The sequence below is a fragment of the Triturus cristatus genome, chromosome 3_2 (genome assembly GCF_964204655.1).
Source record: "Triturus cristatus chromosome 3_2, aTriCri1.1, whole genome shotgun sequence".
Classification (NCBI taxonomy): Eukaryota; Metazoa; Chordata; class Amphibia; order Caudata; family Salamandridae; genus Triturus; species Triturus cristatus.
The window spans coordinates 453,702,069-453,715,837 of NC_140584.1; the positions used below are offsets into that span (position 1 = coordinate 453,702,069).

General features: G+C 43.8%; 1 protein-coding gene across 2 annotated transcripts in view; it reads left to right on the forward strand.

Moving 5' to 3' along the window:
- The window catches only part of ABCC8 (ATP binding cassette subfamily C member 8), a 1,425,084-nt gene that overhangs the window by 777,609 nt on the left and 633,706 nt on the right, over positions 1-13,769 (forward strand). For both annotated transcript variants that reach the window (XM_085648067.1, XM_085648068.1), the window contains 2 exons: positions 6,712-6,787; positions 6,875-6,980. In XM_085648067.1, coding sequence (XP_085504193.1) covers positions 6,712-6,787; positions 6,875-6,980 — 182 coding nt within the window. The remainder of the gene's footprint in view (positions 1-6,711; positions 6,788-6,874; positions 6,981-13,769) is intronic.

Sequence of the window (13,769 nt, forward strand, 5' to 3'; positions counted from 1 at the left end):
CCTATAGAGATGAGATTTGAGGTATAGCAAGCGGTGCAGCTATTCAGGTGGAGAGTAAACCCCCTGCAACAAATTATTTGTTTATCTGCCATGAGGAATTAGGACTTAACTATATTGAGGACCATATTAAAGGAAGCCCAATCATTTTATGGATTTCTATGGGGCAGGATCAGGAAGCGAGTTTGAACCAGCTGATAAAGATTAACTTTCCTGTGACAAGGGTCTCATCATTCCCTGGCTCGCATTTGTCAAGAAAACCTTTCTCGAGATTGGGCAGGAATCGCTCTTTTAACACCCTAAGTCCAAAAGTTATTAAAAGATACATTTATAGAACGAGCACGCTTTGCACGGGTCATTTCATAACGAAAGAACTCATCCGTCTTGGCTCATTTGCATTAAAGTCATCGTGCGGTCCGGAACAATACCTACTCATAAAACAAGGAAGGAAGCTGGGAAAGATGTTTAATGTTTTAATTTAGGGCAGGCAAAGTTATCCGTTTACTTTCTTTCTCAATTGCATGTTCCAAAGAAGTTTTAGCACGTCCCTGCCCATTCGATGATATTTCCCCTCAGTCCCTGTTGCACGTTTTCCTATTATGCAAATGTTGTACGCAATACAATAACAATTTTAAATTTACTTGCTAAAGAAATACAACATTCAGCAGTGCAGAGCACCTTCAGCACCTGTCGGTCCCTGATGGCTGTTACCATGTGGTGTCTTTCTTGAAGTTAGCTGATCGATCAAGAAGCAGCATGCATTTTGATTGGTACCTCCACGAGTTACAGTGCCAAACCATTCTGTGGGAGGCTGTATTAATCTATTATCAAGTGTTACATCTCATGAATTCAATATGGTTTTACTGCTGATTTATTTATATTTCATTGTATATTTCAGGTGTTGATTTTATTTTATTGTGCTTTTGTGGGTGTTTTTAGCACCCAAATCAAGGGCCAGATGTACGAAGCATTTTCTGCTCGCAAAGGGTCCGATTCTGTGACTCGGGCCCTTTGCGAGCTGAAAAAATCACTTTTAAATGTACAAAACCCTTTTTGCGACTCGCTAAGCTATTACAGAATCGCAAATTGGGTTTGCGAAGCCCTAATAGTAAGGGGCGTGCCAAGAAGTCCCCTTCTTACTAACAGTGGCGTCACTAGGGTTGGTGTCACCCGGTGCGGGTAATTCATGGTGTCACCCCCTCACGACTTACCGCATGGACCTCCTCCGCTCTGAGTCCGCCAGTGGACACAGTTGGCAAATAACGGGACCATACAGAATCCTTAGTAACGTTTGTAAATGTAGGTCCTATATTTACAAAATGTGCCTGTTAACAACAGTGTGATAATGACTCATTAATCAGGTTGTACAGTGGGCTACCTGCTAGTCAACAGTTTATTGGAATTTATAATATCATAGGTATGGTACTTTGTACTGGTGTGGTGTTCCCACTATCCAGCAACACGATATATCAGTGGTCGAAGTGGGGCGGGGAAAAAGTAGGGGAACTGTGGCCGGAGAATCAGAGGGCGGGAATAACCCAAGGATTGGATCAGTGGGCGGAGCCAGAGGTGTGGCCAAAATGCGCAAACATCCCAATTTTTTGTATTTGTTTGGTTTCACTGCCCAGTTTTATCAACCAATGAATACACATGATTATTTAAGGTTATAATGAGTTATTGACAGTAAAATGTATTCACAAAGTGGGATATACTTCTAATCACAGAATGTCCCCAAATACGATAAAAAGCACAAGCCATTTATCTCCGAGCCATGGAGTTTCTGTCATCAGCAGTTCTCCCTTTTCCACAACAGCAGTTCAAACGTGAATGGCTAAAAATCCTAGTTTGCAAATGTTTTCTAAATAATAATGGCTCTGCCATATTTGCCTCATAATGCAAGATCTGCAGCATGATCTGACCATTTCAACTAATAAATTGTTTGTAGCTCAAACGTATCAAAAGTTAATAAAAAATGTGACTTGTGTTGCTGCGGAGTAGATGACAGTTAATAGCTCACTGTTCTATGTTAGGATTTTAACTTATAATCTGCAAGTAACAAAAGGATCTCTCTGACAAAAGCAGTAGCCCACTGGCCTATTTACATTATGTGCACTTTGTGATCTGCATGGTACATGTTCTTTGCAGCAGGTACATTAACCCTCTGAGCTACCTTTCCATGTGTCAAATCTTCCATTAGACAAAATTCCGTCCTCTCTCTAGGAAGAACATTAATCACCAGAGTCATCATGACATTTTTATTGTTACCGAAAATTGCTGAAGGCCAGGAAGGAGGCAGCAAGCGCTTTTAAAACCATAATAGACTTGCAAAAATGATGCCTCCACCTAAAGTCAGCACCTGGTGCGGTCACACCGGTTGCACCGCCCTAGAGCTGGCTCTTTTCAAGGGTCCTGTGATCTCAGTGACAGGGTCACTGTTGTTCTAGGGTGTGCTGATTCATAGGCCTGCCTCCAAGACTGGAGGTGAACTTCAGTATGAACAGTGGTGGACAAGCCTTGAAGGTTAACCTACACTTGTCATGCTAGGGTGCACCTGCTGGTGCTCCGACACCAGGGATTCTAATGTCTTGCGAAGTCTTCTAAGGTCTAGCATGAGATAGTGCTCTCTCAGGAGAGTGGTCTGGTGGACTGGTTATTAAGGCTGAACCTGGTTCCCCAGTTCCAAATTCAGCAGCTCTGGCCATAGTGCCACATCCTCTCCCCCACAGAACACCATACTGCCCCACTGAGAAAAACTCAGACTGCCTTCAACTACAACCCAATTGTTGCCAGCTATAAACACCTGGATGCGGCTCAATTTAAATTACGCACTGGGCAAGAGCAATATGTGGCCTACAAGTAAAAAGTGACAGCATCCTGGAAAAAGCAAACAATCATAGGGAATGCAAAATTTTGCAAACCATGTGAAATGTAAGCAGGAACAACATGGTTACCTTAAAGCTTTTACACTCACTGTTCAGAAATCAGTGAGTGCTTTTGCCTGAAAAGTTAAGGACATGACAACAGGGCCCTGAATGGACCCATTTCAATGACCATTGCTTATATCCTTACAAAACGTAAGCAGTATGGTAAAAAAAGACAATATCCCTAGATGCAGAGCAGCAGTACAAATTTAGTTTTTCAATCTTCACATTGCAGTACCTCCAGGATTGGTGCACTAGTTCCAAGCCCTGGGAAAACAAGGCCAAGACAACAAAAATAGCGCTTCACTGGCAAACTCTGTAAAAGTGGCGCTAATGTGTTTGGGTGTGAATAAAATCAATCTGGCCAGGTTGCTACCACTCTTACTTTATTTAGTTATTTATTTTGCATATTTTTTAACTTTTATTTCCTATGCTGCACTTTGGAATTAAATGTCAGAAAAATACGACATTGATTTTCCAGCAAAAGGGATTTTCTTTTTTGGATCCATTTCACAGGGGAGCAAATAAAAGAAAGGAGAGGAAAGTGAGTGAGAACCCTGTCTTGCTGCCACTGTCTTCAGTAAGAGAAGAACTGCCGGGCTAGCAGGGGAGAGTCCTCAGCTTGTACACAGAGCTGCTGTGCCTGAAAGTCGTCTTCACAGGCTCCCCGACAGCTCATAAGATGGGCGCACAACTCGGTGATCAGAGGCAGGCAACCTCGCTCCGCACTGCCTTCGCCCTCCCCCTGCGCCCTGCTGGGTGTCACCCGGTGCGGTCCGCACCCCAATAGTGACGCCGATGCTTACTAACAAGACGCAGGGACATGTATGAATGTTTTACGACCGGAATTGAGTCGCAAAATATTCATACTTAACCGACTCCATGAAGGAAGTGGTAACCCATTCGCAAATGAGAAGGGGTCCCCGAGGGATCCCTTCCCCTTTGTGAATGTGGGCGCCAATATTTTTTAACAGCAGGCAGTGCTTTGAAGAAAACTTTTCATTTTTCTTTTTTAAATGCATCGTGTTTTCCTTTAAGGAAAACAAGCTGCATTTCAAAATAAAAAACTGCTTTATTTAAAAAGCAGTCACAAACATGGTGATCTGCTGACCCCAGCTGGCCACCATCGCTGTGAATGCTGGCGAATCCCAATGGGTCGCATATTGCGACCTACCTCATGAATATTAATGAGGCAGGTCCCTTGTGACCCATTGGGTATCGCAAACAGCATAAAACCCACTGTTGTACATAACTGTTTGCGATTTCCTAATAGCAAATCGCAAAAATTTGCTATTAGGATATCGCAAAGGGAAGTCTATGTACATCTGGCCCAAAGATCTTTGATGATGATGATGATGAAGGAGCAAGCACATGCATTGGGAAATATATCAGAATGGATAACAAGATTGCTGGCCATATGTGCATAATGATGCATACCCTTACATGTGACTGACAGCCCAAAAAACATCTGCAAAGCACATTGCTCGCCTTTTAGACCTGCGACCTGTTGGGTTTGCCAGTACTTGTTAAAAAGCCTGTGTTTTATATGCCAAACTTCTTCATATCATGCTCATTCAAGGTCCATGTTTCCACAATATCGCATGAGTAAAGCTTTAATGACGGTAACAATGTCCCCAAAAATGTAATGATAGCATGAAAACATATACTATAGTGTACAACAGAAAACACAATTTCCAGTGATCATTCACATGTAGCACCGAGACAGCGGCCCCCTTATCAGCAGGAAGAGCTTACGAATTCTTCCACCACACCCCCAAACAATAGAAGCATGGAGGACAAATTAAGCATTTTCAATGACATTGGCTAAAATACTATAGAGCTCTGTTCACATACTTGTTTGTCTGTTTTACTTTAATTTACACATAGAAATAGCTATTTGTATCGGTGCAAAACCACATTGCAAATTAATTGGTCTCCACCATGCTACTTTTCTTTTCCATTCGTCACTCACCACCCAACATGACACAGATCCCACTGAAACACAAGCATGGAAAGAGAAACCTGCATGTTCTCTCTTCAGTGTGAGTTTCTTTATTGAAGCAAACGCTGTGTTTACCTCTGCTAGGCTTCTCCTTGCCTTCTATTTTTGGGGACTTATTATGAAAAGTTGTGCTGGCTCAGTACAAAGTCAAGCGCCTGTTTTTATGCATCTGCAGTGTCTAAAGTGTATAAATATGACTCGCAGGGGCAGGAGCATGGGTTAGCTCCAAAATTGCTAATGCCGTGCTCCATCACTTTAGGAACGCAGGTTTGCACAGTATTTACAATAATACGGCTCACCCCTGCGTTTCTCCATGCGCTGGTGCTAAAATCAGCTGCCTAGCGCCAGCGCAGACACCCTTACACCGTAGTGCAAGGGTACCTGCGTAGAGGAAAGATTGTTGATGTGCAGGAAGGTCCTCCTTCCTGCACATAAACAATCCAGAATGGTGACTTGTAACTCCTATGTGTGCTGCATTACGCAGCACACATGTAAATTGCAAATCGTCATTTTTAAATGATTATTTATGTGCAGGAAGGGACACCTTCCTGCACATAAACAATCATTCATGGCATTTTGCTGTTTGTATGTATGCTGAAAAATGCAGCACACATAGAAACATCAAAAACAAGGAGAAATAATAATTTCTCCTCATTTTGCCATGTTAAGTCCAGGTTTTCCCTGGTCTTAATTTTGGCACTGCCTCCTATTTATGCCACCCTTGTAAATAGGGGGAATCATCAAAATCAATGGGTGTTGTGGCGAAACACCCACCACAACACCCATTGCCCACCCCTTTCACGCTAAGTGTAGCATAAAAGGGGGCCTTATTTACAAGGTGGCGTTAAAGCACGTTAAGTCGCTTAATGCTGCTTTGTAACTAAGGCGAAGCCCCTATCGCCACAGGAACTTTGTTAAAAGTGATGTTCTTGAGAAATAGGAGCTTGTACATACGCCCCACAATTTCTTCAAGTGAATTTTTGAACTGCAAACAGCTCAGCTCGTAAACAATGCTAAGGCATCCACTGTGTAATTCTTCATATGGCCTTAAATGGGTGGGCCGTCACAGCGCTGCACCTGCACGTCTAGAGTGGAAGTGCCTGACGTGTGCTCTGCACAAAAGGATCTGCGTTACAAGGAAAAGGCTGATTGGCAGGGCAGATGGGACAGTGGCGGCAAGACGATCTGAGGCTTGAGGACAACAATAAGCTCGCTGGCAAGCTTCATGCCACGGGCCTCAGCAGGCTTGGGGATCATCTCAGTTTAACTGGGTGAAATGCTGTAATGCCACTTCTGGCAAATTGCAGACACAGCTCAGTCCTGTGCTGCTCCTGAGGCCAGTAGCCCTGGTGCAATCAGTAACATGTTAGCCTTGTTTCTTTGAAAGCTAGGAAGAACTTAGGCTAAGTTACATGTCAGGAATGTGTCTCTGAAAGACCATTAGGGTTGGGAAAAAGCCATTCACATGCGCTTACCTGACGCCATTAGTACCTTTAATTGATAATACATCAAATAAACGATGGGTATCTTAAAGCATTAGATTATTGATCCCTTTAACAGTTAATGTTCAATGCAAAGCTCAGTTGACATTAAAAACACAGAGACCTTTGCATGTTACTTACTATTTCCATCGCATGTCTATGATGTAATGTATAAAAAATTATAACGGTTGTTGTCACACGTGATTGCTCTAAGAGAAGATGTTTTTAAAGCAAAATTAGATTGAAATGTGCTCTTTTCTACACTCTACAAGGTTACTATCAAATTACAGTAACCTTTTGTGTATCATAGATCACAAATGGCTTTTTTACTTGGACGCCGGACGGGGCCCCAGCATTATCCAATATTGATATCAAGATCCCTCAAGGTACAGTCCAAAAAATATGTTACACATTGTTTTTTATCACTACGCACTGCATCTTAAAATGCAAATTGGTGTCTGCTCTGCTTCCAGGTCAATTAACAATGATTGTAGGACAAGTAGGCTGCGGTAAATCATCATTGCTGCTGGCCGCGCTTGCAGAGATGCAGAAGATTTCTGGTAGCATCTACTGGAACAGGTGAGCGTCTCAAAAACATGTTATGTGTCAAGTAATGATAGCTTATGGCATCATACGGAAGGGCATGATGCTCAAATGTTTCTGTAGAAAAATAGGTCTGGGTTATTGAAGTCCCTGAACTTTGTTTTGCACCAAATTTGTGAAATTTTGCATTGCACAATTTCATGCAATTTTCGTTGGAGTTTAACTGGATTACACAAATGTATCTTGTGTGGAGGAGAGACATTTTCTGCTCAAACCAGTTTCCTACCAGTATCAAGCGTGACATTTTATATGAGATCTGCAGTGATCTGAAAAATGCATTTGAGATAGCTGCATTCCACAGTTCCCTCTAAAAGCATATTTTCTTGATATTTTCATGAAAACTCACAAATATATTTTTTAAAACAGTGTGCCATTTAACACAACCGGAAAAATACCTGAAGGGTACTATATATTTCAGGAATAATATTTGAAATGCATCACCAACAGGCATTTTGAATTGCTTCCATACGTAGTATACTTTAGAGTTGTCCCTCCAGTTCGACAAAGGGGAAATGTATTACCCACCATTTTTCCAAACAAGTAATTGGAGGAGGACATTAATGGCTGCTAGCTTTGGTGTATTGTTTTTTTTGGGAGGTGGGGGGTACGTATTCCTTTAAGTAATTGTGTCAACCACTAGACATGAGGCACTAGAATCCCTGCAACTTTCATAGTTGGAATGTGTTTTCACAAAAGCGAACAGGCTATATTTCCTTCTTAGCTTCCTGCATTCCACCTTCATAGTTACAGAAAGCCGTCAGCAAATATGTTTTTTAAAAAAGGTTGCATTGTGAAGCAGGCATATTACACTATATTTATCCTCATATGTGTGATGGAGACTGGACAAGTGAATGAAGCACTACTGAGAAAAGGGTTCTGCAGGCACCAGAGAGAAGTGCACAATACATGTATTTCTTGGTCCAGTGAGATAAAAAAAATTGACTAATAAAATAGTGGCAGAACATTCACAGTGAACGTCAGAGAAATTAAGTATATATCCTCGCTTTTTTTTGTCCAAAGTGAGCACTTTTGGAAGATAGCGAGAAAATTAATCCCAGCCCATAAGAAATGAATAATGGGAAGGAAGTCACAGGACAGAGGGAAATCACTTTAGAAGCACACCATTTTTAGGTTGAGCATTCAAGACCCCTTGTATATACTTTAGTATGTACTTATATGTGTATGTTTTTTGTGAGCTCTGGAGATCAGCCCTAGGACTTGTCTGCTTCCACTTAGGGCCTTTTTTTCTGTTCAACTACCTCTATTTAACTCTGTTGATAGAAAACGGCCAGTAAAGGTCAGTAAAATACCAGAATTGCTTTCTGCTTGTTCAATTGCCTCTATTTAACTGTCTTAATGGAAAACGACCAGTAGTGGTCAGTAAAACACCAGAATTGCTTTCTGCTGCGGGACTTTCTTTTTAAAATTTTTCTGGCAACTGCCTCTATTTAACTTTCTTGATAAAAAACGACCAGCAGAGGTCAGTAAAATACCAGAATCACTTTAGCATTCTCTCGATTCCAGTCCATAGAAATGGTCTTCCACGAGCACCGGTAAACAATCATATTTTTTTCAAATCTTGTATTTTCAGTGATATGACCACTGAAGGCCCTGATTTTACATTCAAAACAGAGCTTTGGACTATACCATTTCCCTCTGAAAGGCAATATTTCTCTCCATGTGTTCCCATACCTGGTGTGTTACACAGTTTGGTACTTATTTTTCCTCCATGTTAAAGAACAGTAGATGTTTCATCACCCAGGCTAATGTGCTGCATAGCTAAATACATATAAGGGCCCAAAAGCGAGACCGATTGCATTGCAAATGTTCGTTTTGAAACCTGTTCAAAGTTTGGAATATGTTTTGAGAGTAGAGAAGCGTTTAGAAATTAGTGTCTTGAGCTAAGAGATTGGGAAGACTTTGCCTTTGGAGCTTCACCCTTGCAACCTCCTAACTAATGTACGGATATAAGCATTTCTGCAATTGGAGCAGGTAAGTAAGAAGAGGCAGTGTCCAAGGTGAATGGGCCTGCAGGAGGGAAACCAAGCTCCTTTAGGCAAGAGCAGAACTACTGCAATCACTAACATTGATATTCTCCTAACTTTCGCTAGTAATTAAAGAATGAGCAGGACTGAGAGAGGGAGGCATGTACAAAGTATCCTGAGACCATTGAGAAGAAAGAGACTATCTTTAGACTGACATCTCCCGATAACGGAAAAAGTATGTTTGAACCGCCTTCTCCCTGGAGGCAAACAAGCACAGTATTTGAGCCTCAAAACTTTTGAAATCCAACTTGACTATCTGAGGATGAATGGGCAGGTTCTGATATTTGGCTGAGTTTATGCAAGGGAATCTTGAAGATGCCCTAAATATGAACACCTGTTGAAGATGGTGGAAGTTGTACCTCCCCAATAATACTGTTGGAACCCAGCAGATCAAGTGATAGAGATCTTGTCTTCTAACAGTTGATATTGGAAATTGACACAATGTTGTAGGAGGGGACTAACACCACCTTCCTTTAGACTAAGGTAGAATTATTTAGGTTATTAGGTTAATAGTCCCTTCCAGTTGGAGGGCATTCAGCTCTCCAGAAGGAACCAACAACCTGTATGGCATTTGAAGCCAGAGCAACTAACTGTTAGACCTATCATTTCTTGGCATGATTACCCTTGACCTTTTGCCTCTACCTCCTCTATTTTTGATGATGTGATGGTTTTCGTTTGACTGGCTTAAATGCTTTGGGCACTTTGCCACTGCAGATGAGTGTCAAAGTGCAAGTGCTCCCTGTATAAAGTGTAATGGTAATTGGTTGTCCATGATTGGTATGTTTGCCTTACTAGTATAGTCCCTAGTAAAGTGCACTATGTGTGCCAGGGCTGGTAATGCAACTGCTACTAGTGGGCCTGCAGCACTAATTGTGCCACCCACACTAGTAGCCTTAAAGAGGGAACTCAGGTCTGCCATTGCAGTGCCTGTGCGCAGTTTGTTAAACTGCCATGTTGTTCTGACAAGTGAACGCACTTGCCAGATCTTACCCTTCCCTTTCTATGCACATCAGACACCCCTTTGGTAAGCCCAAGGTACCCCCTGGGCAGGGTGCAGTGCATGTGAAAGGTAGGACATGTACTAAGGTGTGTACCATGTCCTGACAGTGAAATAATCTCCATTTCGTTTTTCACTGTTGAATGGCCATCTTGCCCATAGGAGAGCATAGGGAGGCTGTGTAATACGTTTTCCAGCCTATCTTTTCAAAGGCTTAAGATGGAGAGGTGAAGTTTAGTATGCCTGAACTCACACTGTAATAACACACCTTTTTATGAAGGTGGTTTTTGCATTGTGTGTTTAAAAGCCACTCTTTTAGAAGTGGCTGGGTTTTTGTGCTCTAACATTTTTGTGTGTCTCTACCTGGTTGTGGATTGACTGGATTTGAAAGTGAGCTGGGGAATTTCTTTACCCAGGTGAGGAGGTGAGATAGCTACAGGCTGACCTGCATCTGGAGTGCAGGGGGAAGAGTAGCCCCTAGAGGTGAAGAGGCCTGGGTTGTTGCCATAAAACAATGTTCCCATCTCCTGCTGAGTGATTGACCCCCACTAATGAAAGGAAGGTGTCACTGGCAGGGAGGCACCCAGAGCTGGGTTGAACAGGGGTCAGTGCCCCCCTGAACACAAAGTCTTCAAAGACATTTAGGGGTATAACTATGAGAGGTGAAGCCCCTGAACTTTGGAGAAATGGATTGATCAAGTTTGAACAAGACTGATGCTACTTCGTGGGCAAGAGGAACCTTTGCCATGGAAGAAACAGCTGAAGAGACTGACGGAAAGGACTATCCCTTGCTGTGTGTTCTGGGGCTGGCCTGCAGTTTGCTGTTTTAACCAACGAGAGGCTAATGGGACTTTGCTGTGTGCTGTGTCCCCCTGCATGAAAGGACTTTGCTGTGTGCTGTGTCCAGAAGTAACTTATCCCCAAGGGCCCGAGGTGAGCTGGCTCCCTGTTGCGGAAACTCTGGAACACAAAAATTTCCAGGAGAGTCTCAGCGGTGCTGTGTGCGTGTGCTTTTTGCAGCCTGAGACTCTCGTAAGAAGTGCCCTGTGATCGTTGGCACCTGGATCCAAGTGAGTCTCAGCGACGCTGTGTGTGTGTGCTTTTTTCTAGCTTGAGCCCTTCGTGAGGATTGTCCTGTTATCGTGTGCGCCGGAGTCCAAGTGAGTCTCAGCAACGCAGTGTGCATGTGCTTTTTGCAGCCTGAGGCCTTTGTGAGGATTGCCTTATTATCGTGCACACCCGGAGTCCAAGTGAGTCTCAGCAACGCTGTGTGTGTGTGTGCTTTGTGCAGCCTGAGACCTTCGTGAGGATTGCCTTGTTATCGTGCACCCGGAGTTCAAGTGAGTCTCAGCAACGCTGTGTGCATGTGCTTCGTGCAGCCTTAGACGTTCGTGTGGAGTGCCCGGTGATTGTGCACCCGAAGCTCATGTGAGTCTCAGTGACGCTGTGTGCGTGTGCCCTGTTGCATCCTGAGATCTTCGTAGCGGCACGGATCAGAAGCCCTGGAGGAGCTGAGCCGCTGGCCCGAGCCCGCCGTTGCCAGAGCGGGACCTCAAACCAACCTCGTCAAGGGAGGGCCCGAGCCCCACTGCCCGAAATTCACAAATATTGCATCGGAGGCCCAAGTCGCTGGAAGAGCAGAGGAGAGCAAGGTCGCACCCCCCAGGTAACTTGTGTTGATGACTGGGGCGGGGTGCGGGCTCAGAGGGAGACACTCTCGGCCTCTCCCATTCCTGCAACGCGAATCTCTGCTTTGGCTCGTGTCGCGGCCCGTACTTGCCAAAGGAGTGGCAGTACTGGGACCGCAGTGTGGAGCTCCACTTTTTGTTTACACCATACCCGTGTTGGGGCAACTGTTGACAGAGGCTGACTGCGAGTCAGCACGAGTGGCGCAGAGACCGCCTAAGGCACCGTGATCGGTGCAGGAGTGTATTACGCATTGCATTATTTCTGCATAACGAACTACCTGATTAGTGTATTACGCATTGCATTATTCCTGCATAACGAACTACCTGATTACTGCATACGCATTGCATTATTTCTGCATAACAAAGTACCTGATTGTTGCGTTACGCATTGCATTATTTTTACATTGCAAAGTGCCTGATTCTAGCATTACGAACTGCAGAGCATTGCAGTAGGACTGGAGTGGAACGTTTAGAAGTGCTCATTAATATCGCCAAAACTTACAAGGGCTGGCTGGCCTAACAACCGGCCAGGAGGAATATTACAAATACGCATATGTTGGATTTATATCGTGTGGTCTTTTCGTATATCTTTTTATATAAATTTATATTAGTTTTTATGAAACTTGTGTTGAGTCCATTTGTGGTGTTATCATTGGGTTGCCGTGAGTGTGGTTGCAAATACTTTACACATTTGCCTTGAAGATAAGCCTGGCTGCTCATGCCAAGCTACCAAGGGGGTGAGCGGGGGCTATCTGAGAAGGTGTCCTTCCTTTCTCTGACATGGAAACGAGGGTCCCTATTTGGCCTGAGGTACCTACCTCAGCCAACCAGGGATCCGGGTCTGCCACTAACCAACCCAGAAATGTGGCATCTGTTGTTACCACTACTGTTGCCACTCACTGTAAGAACTTTGGTTGTTGGTTGACTGGAGTGTGAACCCGAGTCAAGCAGTAACCACAATCCTTGTCAGGGTAAGGCACAAGCAACCCCAAAAGTAACCTGTGCTCATCCTCCTGGTAGTTTGGCACATAGCAGTCAAGCTGAACTTAGAGGCAATGTGTAAAGTATTTGTGCAACACTTCAAACAGTAACACAGTGGAAACACACAACAAAAGGAGTCCACTACATGATTAGAGGCATAGAGCTATATTTATTATATAGAACAAGACTAAAACAAAACAAATCCAATAAGGAGAACCGATGATATTGAATTTTAACGTTTTTAGAGAAAATAGCACCTAAATGCACATCCTGCCCACTCTGGTTACACCACACCAGGAAAAATTTACAAGATCAGACCAACTGCAATAGAGCATGGGCTGACTACAGGCAACCAGTTAGGCCCTCTGAACAGAGTACCTCAAATCCTGGGTTGTGGATCATTGGGTGGATCAGCGTTAAAAATGAGTCTTGCAGCCATTGCGATGCCTCGGTTCCCAGATGCGATTAGTCTGTGGTGTGAGGTTCGGTTGAGTCAGCATCAAGGATCGCATCGAAGGTCTTGCAGTGTGAAGCCCGGCATTGGTAATGCAGTGCGCAGTCGGGGCTTTGTATAAGTTCCGAAGAGATAAGATGCGAAGTCCATCATCGGCATAGCAAGGGGAGAGCGGAGGGCGTCCCGCCCCGGGCCTAGGGGTCGGCACCTCTGCTCTTGCCTGCAGCCATCCTGGGGCGGCAAACGCAGGGATTGCCAGCACCCCCCACTCACCCTCTTACTTGCGGCAGTTGCGGAATGGCAAACGCAGGGACTGCCATGGGCGGCAAAATGTCTAGCTACGCCACAGCTCTCTCTATGGTCTGCAGTGAGCAATCTCAATGAAAGCCAATAATATAATGCTTTGTTGCAATTAGTAATAGCTTTTATTGAACAATCGAAAACACAGGCCAGATCCTTTATCAAAATGTACTTTTTATAGCGATAGTGTCATTAAATCAAGGCTTACCTGTAACTTGTTTAGCTAGGACAGCAAGTTTGACAACTCTTGAACACATCTCCCTTAAAAAACATTGTTGTATAAGGAAAGTCTTGCTTAAA